Raw genomic sequence first — 19405 nt, forward strand, 5'->3', positions numbered from 1 at the left:
TTGGAATTAACAGCCCTCCCACATCCACCCTCAGTTTTTATTGTCCAGTTTTCATTTTCCTTCCTGCCTGCTCACAGACACACTGTCAGTGAGCCAAGTTGCATTCTGCAAACTTGGTGGCGTATTAGAGTTAGCACTGTATCATAAACCAGCAGTAGGTCAGGCTCTGGTAGGCTTGTTTTTCTGAAAATTATTTTTGGTTGACAGCTATGGAACAACTATGGGGGATGTAGGCCAGTTTCTAGCAAATATCAAAGGTGTCCCTAAAAGGTCAAGGCCACAAGCTTAAAGCTCTTGAACATGACTGTTTAAAAACAAAAAAAACCCCAAAAAAACTCAACCATTACTCCATATGGCTCTATGGGGTAAAATAAATTAAAATAAAATAGTAAAAAGGTATTTTTGTCCAACTGGTGCTGATCAAAAGTATGCTATCATAGAAAAATAACATCAAGTTATGCTTTATACTAAATATATCAGCATGATTTTGTCTGTAAGGATGTGCTCTACTCCTCCCACACAACAGGTAAAACAAAAAAAGGCTTTAATGTCATTCAGTCTCTTCTTCCTCTGGTTTTCTGAAAGGATGCTGAAAAAAGGAATGATTTCCTCTCATTTGAACCCAGTGAATCACTGCCAAAAAGAACTGACATCTCCTTGAGCATCCAAAAATGTCCTACTCCACCTAAAAGAAAGATAAAATCATTAGCATTTGAATAAAAAAGAAAGGGGAAAAAGTCCTGCTGGTTCTCTCCACTTACTTAGGTTAGATCAATTAGTAATTCTAAACTTTTGAATCTGAGTATGAATGGCTGTCTGTCTCTGGCTGTCTGTTAGCTCAATGATCAACTGTCAAACTGTCCAGGATATACTCCACCTCGCACCCAGTAACAGCTGGGATAGGCTCCAGGACCCCTACAATCCTGAATTAAATAAGCTTTTCAGAAAATGGTTGGATAGATGGACTTCAAAATAACAGTCTCACCTTCATCTAATTTATCTAATTGACCAATCAAAGACTTGATCCTGTCAATTTTAATCTCACTGGAAACCCTTGAACTAAAATGTATTTGGGAATTTGGTTTGACAAAGTTATTATGTTTACATTTTTGCTGTTGACAGTTGAATTATTTACATCACTGAGCCACAGTACAGTAAAAAGATTGTGAAGAAAATCTAGTCAATGCTCACTTAGGCAACTTACTTGCGTACCAGTCACAGAGGCGTCTCTCTCTTGTGTAAGGCTACACTGGTGGGACCCTCAAATTGCAGTTTGATGGCCCGTTTGAGATTAAGCTGTGGGTCTGTGGTTGTCATAGTGACCATTACATCATCTGGCAAGGCACTACAAGGTGGGACGGGGGAAAAGCTGTAGCAAACCGGTGACAAAATGTTCTTCTGGGGTTTAGAATCCCAAGTTTGCTCTTGAAGTGGGCTCTGAAGCCTGTACGGGTATCCGAGAGGAGGGGTCTCTCGGTTTTTAGCACCTAGCGGTTGGTCCTGTCCTGGCATTATCCCAAGTGAAGCCATTACAGAGTTCCATTTACCACCTGTGTAATTAGTCCTCTCTGTTTTTATTAAATTTGAGCTTTGTTTGTTTATTTTGTCATGATATTCAAGTCCAGATGATAGGCCTTTCTGAGGCAAATCATAATTATGCACCATGGCAGTGACTGTGCACACAGTAGGGGGAGGGCTGCCTTTGGGTTGCCTCTTACTGCTTCCGTGGAGACTGCCTATGCCTGAGCCCCCTGGTGGAGGGAGGGTGGAATTACGGCTACGACTGCGGGGCAGTGAGTGCTGTTGGATTTGCTGTATAAAGCTGAGGCTGTCAGCTGGCACCGTCTGCACCGTGGCCAGTGAGTGGCAGGTCGATGAGGTTTGGGAGCTCTGCATGGAGTGGAATCGTTCTGCAGTGGAGCCTGGAGAAGAAACTGAGGACGACGAGGTTGCAACAGTTACTTCACCTCCACTACTTTCTGAGATTCCTAAAGACGGGATCATGTTGGATTTTGAAGGGGATACAGTACTAGAGTTAGGCAACACACCTAGATATGGCTTGGCTCCATAGCTCTCCAACATCCTGACAATGTTATAGTGTCCATGTTTCCCAGCCACTTTGACCGGACTGCGGCCATATTTATCCATGTGATTGGGATTTGAGCCTCTTTCTAGAAGCATTGCAACGATGTTAGCATGTCCCTCCTGGGCAGCGATGCTCAGAGCTGTTGCCCCCTGATGGCAAGCAAGGTTTATATTGATGCCACTGGCTTCTAGGAGGCGATGTCCTACTTTAGCGTGTCCTGTCCAAGCCACTGAATGTATTGGTGGTCTCCCTTCTGCATCCTGTGCATTGGGGTTCGCCCCGTGTCTTAAAAGTAGGTCTACAATCTCTACACATCCTTGCCAGGAAGCCACATGAAGCGCTGTACGGCCCTCAGAGTCTCTAGACTCCAGAGGAACACCCCCTTTTTCAATTAGGAGAGTAGCCATATCAAGGCGACCCTCCAATACTAGTAGGTAGAGCAAAGGACGCCCTTCTGCATCCCGGACATCAGTATCAGCCCCTCGCTTCATAAGCAGCTCTGCAACATCAGCATGGCCCTCCAGGAGAGCAGCACTCAAGGCAGAATGCCCATCATAGGCTCTGTGGTCAATGGGGGACCGTCTGTCTAATAGTAGTTTGGCAGTGCTCCAATGACCTTCTTGGGCAGCTAGTATAAGGGGAGTGCGTCCCTCGATGTCCATCTCTCCAACTCGTGCCATGCTGCCTTCTTCTGTCAAAACGGCACAAACTGCACGATGTCCTTCACACGCAGCAGCGTGCAATGGAGTCCAGCCAAGATCATCTTTATGGTTCTCATCCAGGCCTCGGTCCAGCAATGTACGGACAACCTCAACGCTCCCTCTGGCTGCTGCTAGACATAGTGCCGTCCTGCCTTCACAATCAATGGCATCCACAGCCGCTCCCCAGAAAAGCAGCCGTGACACGGTCTTCATGTGTCCCATTGCTGCTGCTGCCAGGAGGGGAGTAACAGCAGCAGCAGCAGGCACACTGCCGTCAGGTCCAGCAGTTTCATCTACGTCAGCACCAGCTTCCAACAAAAGCTCGACTACATCTTCATGGCCCTCATAGGATGCAAGAAGAAGCGGTGTCATTCCATCATGGTCTCTGTGCCCTGGATCAGCTCCACGCTCCAGTAACAGACTTGCTACCTCTCCAAAACCTTTGACCCCTGCTGCTGTAGGGACACAGAGGGCTGCAACTGACAGAGCAGTGCGCCCATCTCCGTCAGCCAAATCAACTCGTGCATTGTGGTCCAACAATATTGCCACTGCTTCATGATGTCCCATATAGGCAGCTGCGATAAGTGGCGTGCGGTCCTTGCTATCAGCTTTGTCAACCTGAGCCCCATAGTCCAGTAGTGTGAGAACAATTTCATCATGACCGCCCCACGCAGCAGCTCTGAGAGCAGTCCGGCCCTCGCTGTCACATCCATCTACATCTGCTCCTGCATCCAGCAGTAGACGGACAGCCTCAGCATGTCCACCCCAAGCTGCGGAGCGCAACGCTGTCCATCCTTCATTGTCAACATGCTCCATCATCTGTACTGCAGTTTTTGGGTCTTGGCTCTTGGCCCACTCCAGGAGTTCAGACAACACTTTGACATGACCCTGCCTGGAGGCTAAAGTCAGTGGCGTTTGACCCTGATGATCACTGATCAGTGGATCAGAGCCATGTGAGAGGAGAAGTTTAGCTAAATTTGCAGAACCCTCGTGGGCTGCACTAGCAAGCAGAGTCTGTCCATCTGTAGAACCAGGCTGGTTTACAGACATGCCACTGGCAAGCAGGTTCTTTATAGATGTCTCCCTTTCAAGCGTCTGTTGCACACCAATTCCTTCTTCACCTACACTATGCATTGCATCACTTGGGTCTGCTCCAGAAAAAAAGGTTGGAGAGACGAGTCCACTTCTCATCAGCAATTGAGCAACTTCCTGACTCACTGAAACAGGAAGCTGAGCTAAGCATGTTGCAAGTGCTTTACTGCAGGTGGGGTTAAGAGCACGTACACCTGCCCACAGCATCCACAGTGCCAAAAATGCAGGTTTATCTTTATGGTGCCCTGAGCAAATTAAGTGTGTGGCTAGTTGGCAAGTTTGCTCAACGTCCAGGTTAGGTCCCTGTAGAGTCAGAGATGATGCAAGCATGCTATGACCTTCTGTTCTGCTACACAGATATTTCTGTGTGCAGTACTTGACATCTGTCAGCCACTCTGTAAAGCTTGCATGAAAAAGTAGTTTGGTGCCTCCGGGTCCATCGATTAGGAGCGCAGAGAGGGTTTGGAGTTTGTTCTCAAAGTCCTGAAGACTTAATAAGGTGTCCTGAGTCCAGACTGCCGTGAATAGCTGCTGGAGTGTTAGGGGCCTCGGGGCAGCCAAGAGGGCATTGAGGAGAGGCCTTATGTAGATGAAGCGCCCTCGGGGGAACAATCTCTGGCACAGCCAGAGGTAGAGTCCGTTGAGAGTCCCGGGGATGTCCCGGATCTCTCGCAGACCCACCAGCGAAGCTGCCACACCGTCCAGAACACGCTCAAGAAAGAGAAAGCAGCCACCGCTTTTGATGTGCAGAAGATTCAGCATATCGGCGGTATCAGGGGTGAGCTGTCGACGAAGCGCTGCTTCTTTATCCAGCCGACAGAGGATGTACTGCTGTACGTCACGGACTGCTGGAGGCTTCCGCAGATCATCCAGACAGAGTTTACGAAAACCTACAATACAGATAGGACAGTTGTGTTTTTGTTGTTTTGTTTTTTAATCTTCAATAAGGTTTTGTATATTCCTCATTGGATTCTATCTACAGTTTTTTATGTTTTGCATTTTTTCAGTCTTATGTGATGCTTTGGGGTTTTTTTCCTTCTTATTTTGAAAACTCTATAGCAGGTTGTTCTAGCGTAATGGTAGACCTCCAGCTAACGATTTCTCGAAGTCCTGGATGATTTGGTATTTAGCTTGCGTTCACATGTAACTGATTGCATTGACAATCTTGTAATATATTGCATAATCTTATAAGAGAAGTATGTACATACTTGAGAACATCTTGCACAGGGCCTTGTTTTGGCGGCGGACCGAGCAGACGAGCAGCAACCAGCTGGGCAGCAGGTGTTGACTGGAGGCTAAAAGCTCTGCAATGGAGCCACTCTTCCTAACTCCTTCCCTTGGTCCATATTCTATGTCCAGGGAGTCTATAACCACCATCAGAGTCTGGGCAGGAGGAGGAAGGTCCGACAGGGGTTCCAACACTGCTCTAAGGACATGCGAGGAAGAGGCAGACACACAGTGCAAGACATTACACTTAAGACAATGTAATAACAGCAGGACTCGTGGGTTGATAATAGAGTTGAAAAAGAAAAGTAACATTGTGAACACTCGTTTATGCCAACAAAGCAGATTAGATCTTTTGCACATTGTCGGTGTGAGTCACTGGGAATGACAGTCAGACTTTGTTACGACTTCAGGCATCTTTATTTAAAGTGTGGAGTTTAGTTTAGTTTTTTACTGCATTTTATGGAGGTTTTTTTCCCTGTTTTGCATATGTTGAATCTTCAGTAGTACTGGAGTCATAATCAGTTTCATTCAGCCTTTGAAAAAAACTCAATAAAAAAAAAAAAGTAAGCAAATGTCAGGCAAACTAAGCAATTACATTTACACTTTCACAGTAATTTAGGTCAAATCCAAACTACAAGTGGGTAAACAAGAGACAACCAGGACAACTGCTATCAGATGCTTCTACAGTAAAATTAAAGCCGACTCTCATGTTAACCTGTTAACACAGATATCAAACTGTAATCAGAGAACTAAACAGCAGTTTAGTCCCACACCCTACACTTTCATTAAACACCGGAACAAGCTGCAAAACCATAAAACAATTACAAAATTGGCTAAACCTAAAATAGTGGCGTCACTGCCTTTTAATCACTGCGGTCAGCACCCACGCCCTGCTGTGATCTGAGGGTGACTCAGGTTAATGGAACATGTGAATTTCCAGTTCCACCCTGGTCTCTCTCTCACACACACTCTATCAAACTGGCAATTCTTTTCACATAATAATAATAATTATGGATACACGGCAAACACAACACTGAACCTCTTGACCCTGATGTCCAATCACAGTGGTGCTGGAGAAAAAAGGAAAAAAATGTTTGGAGAAGCTGCACTTCCGTGTCATGGGTGCAGGTCAGCAGCAGTATTATAGCAAAGCTTCTCACCCGGGAAAAAAGTGACACCCCTAGAGGGATCATTCAAATATCCAAACATCGATAGTACAATACCAATATCAAATCAATACCAGTGCTTGTATTGGTATTGGATTGATACTAGCACAAGAGGATCAATACTTCCAAGTTCAGCATGTAGCCCGGTGATTTAGTCGTTATAAAATGTGTTCAGAATTTGCAAATATATGATTATTCAATTCAGTTTTATTTCTATAGCACCAAATCACAACAACAGTCGCCTCAAGGTGCTTAAAATTCACCTCATAGGTCATGACATACTGCTCTTCCCTACATAAGCTCATAAGCTGCCATTATAAATTTAAAGCATCAGCGCTATTATGGGCAACACTACTTGGAATTACTTGGTATCCGATCGATGCCACGATTTGCACTATCGCACACTGCTAGTTTTCAGAAGAGCTTTACAGCTGGCAAAAATGCCTCATCCTGCAACAAACACAGGGTGTAGGTTTGTATGTGAGCTGTCATTAGTGTTAATGTCTGTGTTTAAAAATGACCACAAGGTCCAGGTACCATTAGAGGCCAAACAGGTTTTCATCTAACGGATTTAACAGTCTTTGGGGTTTTTTGTTTGTTTGTTTTAGAAGTAAAAAGGCGAGAAGAGAAAAACTTTAATCTCAAAATAATGTCACGTTATATTAAAATTTAAAAAAAAACAAAAAAAAAACTAACTAAAAAGAGTTTCACCGAGACTTAAACAATCAAAAGTAAGCTGTGTCACTAACTGCTCACACTCAGGGGTCAAGAACTAATAAGCTCTGAATAAGGAGCGGGAGGAGAAATGTCACCACTTACAAAAAATATATCTATAAAAAAAAAAAAAAAAAATTAGTCATCTCTATAACGATTAGACTTTGGCAAGAGATAGGCCTAATAGTTATCTCATGCATGGATGAGACACTAAACAAACAGGATTATATGCATGTTCTGAAACAACTGCACCATACCCTAAACAGTTCCCAAGTTTATATGATGAGTTAATGTATCTATTATTTTGAAATTAATTAGATTTTTGTGAGTAGGGTTTAAATTAGTAAAAGGAAGCAAATCCTCAGGTTTGATAGGCTGGGAGCGGCCACTTTGTGAGATTGTGGGTTTATTTGATGAATCATCAAAGCTGCTTACAAAAGGTCTTTTGCAATGCCTTGAGATCACTAATATTTCAAGACTTAGCTAACCAGATAATAGACTCGACCTTTATTATCGAATATATCACGCAGTAAAAAGAAGAGCGACACCCTGCTCTGAGTGACGATTTCAGCTAGGTTATGACAAGCTTATCATACCACTGCGGGCTTTTAGTTATCTGATTAAAACAACACTCCCTCAGCGGGCCAACACTCAGATGTGGGGAGGAGGAAGGGTAATTCTTTCATTGGGTTTTCGCTTACTTCGGGTGACACATTCATTTAACATGGGTGATGTAGTTGAATAAATCCTATAGAGACAAATGTATTTGTATTGTATACTTTTAATACATTTTCTTATACACACACGGGACATTGTAGCCAATGCTATGTGCACCTTAAAGTATGCTGACTTTACTCAAACTGGTATGAAAGATGTTCAACACGACTGAGCTTACTTAGAAAGAGCTTCACTACAAGCCGCCCATTTGTCCTGCTGTGACCTGTCATTACTGCTGTCATGGGAGGTCCAGTGGCAGTTTGTGCCACTTTGTCATCAGATTATGTGTCTCCCGAGAAGCTACCATAGCCACAAGTGTCCAGTGACTGAGTGACCTGTCAGGTCGTATGTCTGAAATGATACTTTTTCCCATCTTGGCACTTAGGTTAGTGCGAACCAAAAAGGACACGACCCAGTACTGAACAGTTGTTTCTATGGCTCGGATTAAAATCAATATAAGAGACCAGTTTAGTGAACAGACCCAGACAGAGGGAGCACTGCACTGCACACAGGCTTATTTTCCTTCTCTTTCACTGCCAATTCAAATCCACGTTTCTTCAATTTGTCCATGGGTGTCCTGACACAGTGGAGCTTCACCCGCAGCCACCTTCTCTCAAAAGAGCCCCCCAACACAAACAGCTGCTGGCTGCGAGCCAGTCTGAGAGGAATGTGGAATTCAGCTCAGTACTTCACACCAGAGGAGAGCAAACAGAGGAGGAGTGCAGAAGCGCTCCGACTCACCGCAAAGCAAACACACCGGCAAAGTGTCAAAGTCTCAGAGAGGAGAGCGACCTCGCTGACTGGTGCCGAGACGGTCACTGGGGAGCCGGAGGCATTTTTTCACCTCTTTGTCCCCCTCAATTCCCTCCCTGCCCCCTCCGTCTCTGAAAGGATGTTATGTTGTAAATAACACTGCAGCGTTCATTCACTGGAGGCCCCATTGTGTGTTGTGAATGGGCGGCATTATGAGGGGGAGACATAAATATAAGACGAGGAAGAATAGCTGCTGCACACTTTTCCTGCGACTGTCCCGGCTTCTGTTTGCTGCTCACTGCAGCTTTTACATGTACAGGCTCTGAGGCAGTTAACTGCCTGCTGAGACTCTAAACACCTGCAGAAAACCACCTTTATTTAGACAAAAATAAAGATAACCTTTAAGCTCTGCTGGAGCATTTTCCCACAACATGAACAGCTGCTCGTGCTTTACTCTGTTTTTGTTTTCAGAGTGAGGCGGCTTCACTCTTTACATGCACATTACTTTATGACAGCAGCTTTTATTCAGCTCACTTTATATCTACTGGATCATGATTTTTTGGGTGGTCCTCTCTCAGAAGACAGACCAGACAGGCACTTCTGTTTTTGAGCTCAGTGATCTTAAGTGGAGATGTGGGAAAAACTGCAAACAATGAAAAGGGAGCTTTGCAACATGTGCTAACACTGGAAACCCATGTATTCGAACCTAAGCAGAGTCCATCCAAGTAACAGGTTGAAGGTAAGGTGGCTTTGGGAGATGTCCACAACACCTGGCTCCTACATAACTCTGTTAGTCCTTCCCCCAATTACAGGAGCTCATACCAACTCTGGCGACTCAGCAAGTGTTGGAAATGATGTTTAGTTTACTACTTTAATCGTTCATGCAATAAAATGAATAAAATTTCAGACTTTCTGCAATAAAACAAACAAAAAAGTTATATAGAGCTCAATGCATGGAACTGGATTCAAACAATACCAGCCCAGCCCTAATCCTAGATGCTGTCAGATAACCGGATGGTCACGAATTGAATTTCATAGCTTCCGTGTTTCATAACGTTAAGATCATCATGTTAACAAAACACAAAATGGGTCATCAGCAGGTTGACAGTAAACAGATAACATCATTGTAAATACACGATCTGTTAACAGCTACATTTAAAACTAAATACTCAAACAGGCCACTTATACAACAGCACCGAGCTGCAGTGCCAGGTCTCCATCGGCCTGTTTTCATTGATTTTGGAATCTGATAAACCGCTTTTCCCACGCACAAAGTCGGAACTTTGCTCCAGCTTTCATCGTCAGCGTCATGATTTACAGACCCCCACATAAATTCTGCTGTGATGAGCTGGGCATGAGCCATACCCTTGAACGTGCACATACACGCTGAGCACCTGGATGGGTTTCAGGCAACTTTCTTTTCCCTTTCATTTTGAAGAAGTGGGAAATTTCCCACAGATGTGTTTCAGCAAAACTGATCTCAAAAGATGGAATCAAGCGCAGACGTTTTGTAGGACACCAAAACAAAGAAAAAAAGAAACATGATACAAACCTCTTGAAGGTCTCATTAGGGTCTCTTTGACACGTGAGAGGCTCCAGGGCAGAGGATACAGATGGGCTGTTGAGGAGCTCTTCGTACCCTGGAGAGAGGAGAGGAGAGGCCCTCAGCTGTTCCACCAAGCCCAGGACGAACCTCCACAGCACTGTACTCCTCTGGTCCTCCCTCTGGCAGAAGTGGGCCGCAAGGCAACGCTGTGCCAACCCAACCGCCAGCCCTGCCTTTGAGGTGGGGGACACCACCTCGGTGCACAGAGCTGTCTTCCCGGCACCAGGTCCCCCCGTTACCAGGACCCCTGGAGCTTGCCCGGGCCCTGAGTGGGCGTCCAGGCAGCGACGCAGCTTGTCCAGGGCCCATTCCCGGCAATAAAAACGCCGGCCCCGGAGCAAGCTGGAGCTGCTGCCAAATCCACTGCTGCTCATTTGTTCCTGGGGTTCTGACATCCAGGGAACAACTTAGCGCTCTGAATGTCACATCCCATACCCGGTGACTAATTCCACTCCTTCTTTTTGTGGTACAGCTGCAGCCAGTGTGTGTGACAGCTCTAGGCAATAACTGGATATTTCTTTAGCTTGTCAGTTTCTGAAAGTGTTGCATCAGGCGATTATTATCGCTAGTTGTCTTTCTCCCGTAGGTCCCAAGGTGTAAGGCTGGCAAAAAAAAAAAAAGAGTCAGAAAAAGGTTAAGTCAGGAAAGGTGCACCTCTTCATTTTCTCTCAACGTCTTGATCTTTGTGTCGCCGAGTCTGAAATGCCACAGTTCACCATGCTTCTCGTGGGGGATCATGGAGCTGCTCTGTCAGGAATCAAGAAAGAGGGAGAAGGAAATGAGGAATGAGTCAATGACAGCATGTTTCTCGCTGACTTAATGGCATGTATCTCACCCCCTCCCCTGTCTGAGTCGCCCTCCGTGTGCTCCAATTACAGCCACAGTTTCCCCTCTTCTCTCACTTTCTGTCCTGCTTCTTTTTTGAGAATCGACCCAAAACTGCAGCTTTAGCATGAAATTTTTTTTCCCCTTTCCCACACCCACGGATCTTTGCCTTCCCTCAACCCCCCTATCTCTCTCTCGCTCTCTCTCATGCCTTCCGGTTTTTCTTGTTTTGTTTTGTTTTTTGTCTCCACCCTCTCTCAGTGTTTCACAGCATGTCCAGGCATGCACGGGTGAGCACCAAGGTAGAGGAGTGCTGAGGGGGAGGACTCATGTGATCATAAGCCACTCTACAGCTGACAGGTGGGAGGAGTTACCTGGGGTCGAGGTTCAATCGCAGGACACTCCGTCAGCTGTAGGAAAGGTATCTGCCAGACTACAGCACTACAGTTTTGTGTCAAGAAGGTAAGTTGTGCTGCTGGCATCAAAACATGAGCCTCGAATTTCACTTTCTATTGTTCTGACTCACTTTGAGTTAATTAATTAGTCATAAATCATTTACTAGGCAAGAGTGCCAAACATTTTATCCTCCTTATATCATTATAAAGCGAATGTGTTTGATATTTTGACTGCTGATCTAGAGCAAAAAGAAAAACAAAGTAATTCAACAGCTCACTCACTGAGAAAATATAATGAAATATTCTTTGTTTTCTGTTATTTATGGGAAGCGTTTCAGCAGTAACACCAGTCACAACACTGCTAATTTGACTACTTTCTTTCTGACTTCCACTTTGTTGATTAAAATCAGATTTTTAATTAAAGTGTGATGAAGGTACATGCAAACTGGAAAACATAAACAAATCAAACAGATTCCTCTGAACCCTTCTGAATTAGCAACTCACTTCTCCTACCTGTGTTTTCATTAAAGAGGGGCGGCATCTTCTTTGGTCAAACACACTCTGGCATTTCCTGGACCGGCGTTACACCCTACATTTAAAAAAAAAAAAAAAAAAAGGATCAGCAAATCGAGTCTTTAGTTTCTATTTTGTGGTAGCCAATCATGATGGAGAAACCTGGAGAAAAGAAATATGCTGGAGGAACACTAACCTTATTTTCTGTGGAATTAAGGCAATTAAAAGCAGCTGCCATTACTCTCACTTTATTTGCAAATACCTTTTGAGAGCTCCAGTATGTATGACTATGTTATCTGCTGTTTTTAAAAGCTGTCCCACAACATTCCACATTTTTTCCTGCTGTGAGACAAACACTGAAAAGCTGAATGGTTGGAATTTTGAGACTATATGATACCAAGCACATGTCACACAGATGCATGTTTCACATATGAGACAATGAAGAGAAGAAGAAAAAGCTTCTACATGCAAACTGCCAATACATTAAGTTCTTCTGATTGGACAAAAAAGTGTAAAGTATCACGAAAAGGCAGTAAAAAGATGAGTCTGGTTCTCATAAAGATCTTTGAAGAATTTGGACAAAGAATGCAAAGGGCCTCTGAGATAAACTCGGCGTGGTGATGATGATGATGATGATGATGATGAGGGCGCACGCTGCTCTTCATTTCAAGTCAGTGACTAATCAAGCATCAGCTACAGGAAGCTGAATCTGACAGATCAGACCGTGATTTAACACTTGAAAGACCCTGCTGCTGTGCATATCATCGACAGCATGGCAGCCTGCTGACAGCGTAATTCAAAGAGCAAGGGAAGCTAAGAGTCGCCAGCTGACGTTCCTAACCTGTGCAACATTTAGTCTGTATGCTTTCTCAGGCAAGGAATACCCTCCTATAGGTGGATGACACATATGCTGCACTGTCGGCTGACAAGTGCCAAATACTGAAAATCAACTAGAGAATGAGAGATGTGCTGTTTTAGCAGCACACTGATGACAGTAATGAGCAAACCTGGCACCAAGCAGAGAAGTTGTCTACATTCTTGTCATTACTTGTGGTTACTAACAAAGCCCTCTGGACCTGCTATGCAGCCTGAGCAGATACTGGTGCAGAATCCGAAGCTGAAGCCTTCAACGGCAAGCTGTCTAAGTAGAAGTCAAATAAAGCCAGATTCCCTACCATGCCTAATTTATTCATTTATGTATTTAGTAAGACAAAGTTAAACATTCACTGAGTCAAAACTTATTCAGACTGTAAGAGGTTGGAATTATTTGGGAATACAATCATCTGTCACTACGGAAGATGACTTTTCAGGCACCAGAAGCGGACACCCAGAAAATAAGGTACCTCTAACTCCATGCTCCAATTACAGTAACCCGGTTTCTCATGCAGTGTGAACCTAAAGTGCATGTGAATGCACTGAATGAAGTTGCTAGGCAACCAGCAAAGAGGTTGCACACCATTCCATTAAGAATTTTTTTCCCTTTTCTTTACACCCTCTGACTCCCACAAGAAAACTGAAAAAATGTGCGCGTACAACTTACAGCATTTGTTTGGAAGTCTGAGCAACGTGATTATTTGCTCCGGAGCTGAAGGTTTGATGAAAACACCAAAAACATTGACAAGTTCAATACAGAATTGGAGTTAGCTGCTGTGCTTTGTATTATGACTAAAATAGGGCAAAGAACAGTCAGCCCAACTCCACCTACTGTACCAGAAATTAAAAAGTGGAGCCGGACCGATTGATACTGGATTTTGGGGGGTTGAGACAAACCCCCAAAAATCCCATACCCCAAAAACATATTAACTGTACTGGGACACATTAAGGGAAAACCCTTAAACCAACAGTGAGGCAAACCAGTAGCTCTGTTGTGCCATTAGGAGCACTTTTGAGTGTTCTCTTCCACGATGACAGGATCTCCATGCATAGGGCACTAGGTGTACACAAATGGCTGATTGAGTATGAAAAAAAAGATGTGATTCTAATGTTGCTGTTTACTGTTAAGCGGTGCACATACAGGACGAGACTAGAGGTTATGCAGAAAAGCGAGAGCATGAAAGTGACTTGTAGAGATCACAGGTGAAATAACTGCGGCGGGGAACAAGTTAAGAGCAGAAGACGGAGTGGGAAATATGCAAGATGATTATCTGTGTGGAAGTGCCTACAATGCCCACCAGAGCAACCAGTGTCCTCTTCAAAAAAAGCCACACACAGCAAGCAATTCCCTAGATATGTGGACAACGCTTCAGACAGCAGTCTCATCAAAACATCAGCTGAGGGAATCATTTTTCTCCAGAATGATGTTTCATCCCTCCAGTAGAGTTCCAGTAGAACTATACTGGTGCATATCGGTGCTACTATAGGGTTCACAAAACGAGAGATGGATAAATGACATCCATTTCCTGGCAGCTGAAGGCTGTTTCCTGAAGCGGTTCTTCCACTCCTTCCACATTTCTTAACAAAAGACGCAAGAAGCAGAGTTTGCTGCTACTGTAATGCACATGCATTTACACAGCGCCCTTTTTTCTGGTCGTACAAACCACATTTTTATAAAGACTATTAATTCATGCAGTGCTTTATTCTATACACTTCAAGCACTTTGCGTATGCATAGCCAATTTGTAGTCACCAAATAATCGAACAAAAAATGTTAATTTTTTCTTGAAAATGATTATTAGATCATTTTAATCAACGTCACAAGGTCATTATCTGCAAATACCTTCACACGATTCTTAATCACCGGATCACAAATTTCCACAATTACCCAGCGTGCACGGCACACAGCAGATCAGCTGCACTCTGGACGCGTTTGTCTCGCTGCTGGAATCCACAGGTTGTCAGCGTGCCTGCTCCCACACCAAATGTAGGACGATTCTCCCGCATGTGTGACCAAAAAAAATATCCCGTGATAATGTGTCAAACTGCTTCATCAGTCGGAATAGTCGTCGCCATTCAAAACATGAGCACACATCTGCTCGCGGAAAGGCTGTTTGTTTTAATCAAAGCTCATAGAGCAAAAAAATATTCTCCCTCCTGTACAGCAGGACACCGCGTCTGACTTGTAAATGCACACAGCGTGATCTTACCTGCCACGAACGCTGCTCTTCTCCGTCTGCCTCTCAGAGACTCACACAGCCCCACAGCACTTCACCGGATTTTAATCACGTGTCTCCAACAATTCTTCATACCATCACCTTAAAGGTGAACTTGATCCTACTGGGCGTTACATTTCAATAACAGTGTGTTTTGAGGGCACACATTTAGACTGGACAACAGATTTTACTACTTATACTAAACATAGTTAAGAGAAATAAAAAATCTTAAAGCTAAAGCAAAGGAAGCTTTGCTTATTTCAGAGTGTGCTTATTTTATTTTATTTTATTTTGCTGAAACTGCACATTCACTGACAATAATAGAAACTAGGCCTTTAATTTTAAAGACCTATCTTTCTTGTCATAAGATGAGCTGGTTTTTAAAGTGACCTGTGAGTGACGTGTTTGCTCCAAAGCACACAGACTCTGCTTTAAGCCACGAGATCCGGTAAATCAGCCCCAAATCACAGCTGAACTCACAGTGAGATGAGAAGTGACCTTTTCACCTTGTTAGCCGATTGTTCACATTCTAACATATACTTATAATAATAAAATTAAATACCAAAAATCCTTTTCATAAAAAAAGTTTGCAAGTTTGCAAAATGAAATATAATACACATAATCATGTTTAAACAGAGTCTACACACATATAGATAAGTATAAAATATGTGTAAGAGCTATGAAAGAGACACCAAAGACATATTCAGTAAAAATGCATCATCATCATCATCATTATTATTATTATTATTATTGTTGTTGTTGTTGTTGTTGTCATTGTTGTTGTTGTTGTATGTGACCTCCTAATTTAAAATTCACTTCCGGACTGTATAGAACAAATATTTTTATCCCTTTTATTCCTGCTGCGCAGAAGTCAGTCACTGAGTTCTACAGACCCCTGGTGGCTATTTGTTGTAATTACATAATGACAACACAGTCTCACCATGACACCGTTTGTTATCTCTTGCCGATTTTATTTCACGATATTGATCAGCAGAGTTTGGAGTTTGCTCAACTTTTCCTTTATCGTCATCGAGGAAGATAATGCGCAATGAAATTGTGTACACTACTTCGAAATGAACACACTCACTCGCAGAAACAGGTTCGCACACACAGTTCGATTCAGGTAAGCTTAAATGACGTTAAAATGGGATGGACCAAAGCTAAGTGTGAAAATTAATAGTCTTTCAAAATTACATTTGTTTGAGAAAGTTTTATAATAGAACAATAAATGAAACATGTGTGTTGCAGATTGTGTGCAGACCAAACAGAGTCTTGTGGGACACCTGTGCTGACTGAGAGATTTGAGGAGCAGTGGAGGCCCATCTTGCCTGACTTAAAGTCCTGTATCCATAGACATAGATATGATTTCTTGTAGGAGAGTCTGCTTGGGATGACTGAGCTGTACACAAAAAATAGACACGCGTTTGTTCCTTGCTGATCCGGGTGGTGCTAAAGAGCATGGAGGGTGATGCGAATGATATCATCGGTTTTGTATAACTACTGATGTGAGTCCAGAGTAGGTAGGAGAGAATTCATAAAGTCTTTGAGGACCAGTCCCTCCAGACATTTCATGAGTTTTGCTGTTTGAGCAACTGCCATGTAGTCGCCAAACATGTTATCACAGACTGTTTGAGAACAACACTGTAGTGGATGTCTTACAGGAGGTGTGGACGGTGCATTCATTCATTGTGAATTCCTCAGTTAATTCCCCATCCTGGAACAGCACCTGGACCAGCTGCTTTCCCTACATTCATATTACAGAGTGTGCTGACATCCGCAGTCTGTATAAGGCAGCTGGCCAACATGCGGTAAATAAGCCAAACCATGGTTAGTAACAACACTTGGGTTTGCTTTCTTAAAAGTATCGTCACATTGGTTAGCAAAGTCACATGACCAAAAATAAGGGCTGCTGAATGAATGAATGACATGGCAAAATGAATTTTTGCCAAGTTAAACAGTCACGTACAAACTGTGATGCTTACGGGTTGTTCTCCTCTTTTACAAAACTTGTGCTAATGATCTGCCCCTGTTCTGTTAAAGGTTTGGCCACAGTTTGAGTACAAAACCATTAAAGTTTGGGGAACATCACATTCGTACTTAACCTGGAGTCACCTTTTACAGCAGTCTCCTGTGTCAAAGTCATGTTGGGCTTAACCAAGGTAACATAAATTTCTCTGGTGCCCTATAATTTAAGTTCACTAAAGACAGATAGTATCAGAGTACTTAAATCTGTTGCCTCACAGCAAAAGTCTTTCTGGTTTGAATCTTCAGTTCAGCTGAAGCTTTTCTGTCTGGACTTTGTTTTACCAGTGCCTGTGCACAAAGACATGCCTATTAGGGTAACTGGTGATTCTAAAGTGTGTGTGAATGTTGTCTGTTTCTCTCTGTTAGCCCTGTGATGGCCTAATCTCTTTACTGTGTACTGTTACTTGCCCTGTTAGAGCTGGGATAGACTAGGTAGCCTCTGTGATGCTAAGTTGGATAAACAGTTAATAAAATGGACGGGTAGGGTTCAAAATTGTTTCACAAGTTTTAAAAATATAAAACTAACATAAGAGGTGAAAAAAACAAGCTAAAATAATTTCATATATGACATTAAATCAGTATTTGCCTATCCTTTTAGATTTTATTCTGCAGTGGTCTGACTTCTTATGTGATGTAGGAAATTGACAGCTGCCCCTCAGCAGTGCATTTGTTCATTGTATTGAAACAGCATTAATTAATTTCAATCACATAAGAAGAATGAAAAAAAGATGGAGAACTTTGATAAGAAATAAACCACACGAGTTGAATTAAGTAGGAACTTTGTTTACTGCCTTCCACAGAGGTCACGTTTGCAGGACTCTTGCAATGTCCTGCAAACAAATGTCCTGCATCATTTGCTGATGCTAGAGCTGACCTCTGCCTTTTATACTGCTGACCATCATATTATTCTCAAAGGACTGGCATACTTGCTGGGCATACTGGAGTCTGCTTTGGATCATTTCTTTTCTGTGGCTGTTCTTAAATTCGCTTCTCTTGAATATGGTGTGCCACAAGGTGCTGTTTTGGGGCCTTTGCAATTTCTGTTATATAGGTTCTTCTTCAGCAAATTTTGATTACTTCTAATGACATTTCTTATCACTACTACCCAGATGACATTCAGTGAGATATCACTCTTAAGCCACAATCATATGACCCCTTATGAGCAAGCACTTTGGCGACAGCAGGAAGGAAAAACTTCCTTTTAACAGGCGGAAACCTCCAGCAGACCCAGGCTCAGGGAGGGTGCAGCCATCTTCCATGACTGTTTGGGTGTAAGTGAGTGAAGACAGGACAAACACATGCTGTGAAAGAGAGCCAGAGATTAATGACAACAAATAATTAAATACAGAGAAGTGTATAAACACACTGGCTCCCTATTAACTTCAGGGTCACTTTTAAAGCTCTGGGTTTGACTTTTAGTCTAGCATATATCAGTGAACTATGCATCCATATGTCCACAGCAGTTCTCAGAGATCATGTGATTAGGGTCAGCGCTCAGAACAACAACAGTGGTTTCCAGCCTCAGGAGCTCCCACAGAGCTTGAGATCTGTTAATTCAGTGATTTCTTTGATAAAAAGCAGCTAAAAACTCATCTTAAACTTGGATGACTTTTTGTCTTCATTTTTTTTTGGTTTGGAATCATGTTGTGATATTTATCTTATAATATAAATCCTGTGTGACATCGGGTCAGCTGGAGGCACAGTCGAAAGATTGCAGCGGTCCCAGATCAGATGTACACACTGGAACTCTTTCCCATGTTGCTCGTCTGTGTTTTATTGTGCTATGGTGTGTTGATATCTGTGCATTCCTGTATTATCCTTTTGTGTTACACATTTCGATGTTTTTTTCCTTGCTACCTAGCCTGACCTGTCTCCCCAATGTGATGTTGTGTAATGTATGTATGGTCGGCAAGGTCTGTCATCTCGGTTGCGGGCAAAAGACCTGCAACTGACAAATAAAGGCTATCTCATCTCTCATCTCATCTTATAGTGCACATGCTAATAATCACAATATCCAACTTAAAACAGTCTTAAATATCTTGCAAACACAATATTCACATAACTGTACCAATGCAAACAAATGTCCACTCTATGGATCTGTAGAACTGCAGGATGAGCTTACCTGACCTGAACGTCCTTTAGGCCTTAATTAGAAAACAGATAAGTTTAATCAAATCTTTCATATCTGCATCAAAATTTCAGAGGATCACAAATATTCACAAATAACTTGATAAAAACCCACATCATATATGCATCATACATGCAGGTGTAGGTGTGCGGCAGACAGATTTGTGAACCCAAAAACGCAGGACTCTGCAATACAGAATGAACTAAAAACACACAACAAAACGCAAAAGACCAAACTAAACAGTCACACAACTTAAAATAGACAGACAGACAGACAGGCAGGCAGGCAGGCAGGCAGGCAGGCAGGCAGGCAGGCAGGCAGAGCCACTTTCTACAACTAGCAAGAACATGACAGAGAACCCAGGGAACC

General features: G+C 43.1%; 1 protein-coding gene and 1 long non-coding RNA gene across 12 annotated transcripts; both read right to left on the reverse strand.

Annotated features, from left to right (window-relative positions):
* Window positions 1-552: 552 nt before the first annotated feature.
* Window positions 553-14986, reverse strand: ankrd50l (ankyrin repeat domain 50-like). Of its 11 annotated transcripts, none has more exons than XM_013277380.3 (6): window positions 14878-14986; window positions 11796-11871; window positions 10009-10809; window positions 5088-5305; window positions 1213-4769; window positions 553-685 (listed from the first exon to the last, which is right to left on the reverse strand). In XM_013277380.3, exons 3-5 carry the CDS (start codon window positions 10455-10457, stop codon window positions 1216-1218), a joined length of 4221 nt encoding a protein of 1406 aa, XP_013132834.1. In that variant the 5' UTR covers window positions 10458-10809; window positions 11796-11871; window positions 14878-14986; the 3' UTR covers window positions 553-685; window positions 1213-1215. The 11 variants fall into 11 exon arrangements, with proteins under 11 accessions (XP_013132834.1, XP_013132837.1, XP_013132833.1 ...); XM_013277383.3 differs by having other exon boundaries at window positions 554-685; window positions 1205-4769; window positions 10009-10664; XM_013277379.3 differs by having other exon boundaries at window positions 554-685; window positions 1205-4769; window positions 10009-10804.
* A 2707-nt stretch (window positions 14987-17693) lies between these two features.
* LOC112844087 (uncharacterized) lies at window positions 17694-19405 on the reverse strand. Its single transcript, XR_003216683.1, has 2 exons — window positions 19031-19405; window positions 17694-18209 (listed from the first exon to the last, which is right to left on the reverse strand). It is a non-coding gene; the product is annotated as an uncharacterized LOC112844087 (long non-coding RNA).

This window comes from Oreochromis niloticus, linkage group LG16 (genome assembly GCF_001858045.2).
Source record: "Oreochromis niloticus isolate F11D_XX linkage group LG16, O_niloticus_UMD_NMBU, whole genome shotgun sequence".
NCBI lineage: Eukaryota > Metazoa > Chordata > Actinopteri > Cichliformes > Cichlidae > Oreochromis > Oreochromis niloticus.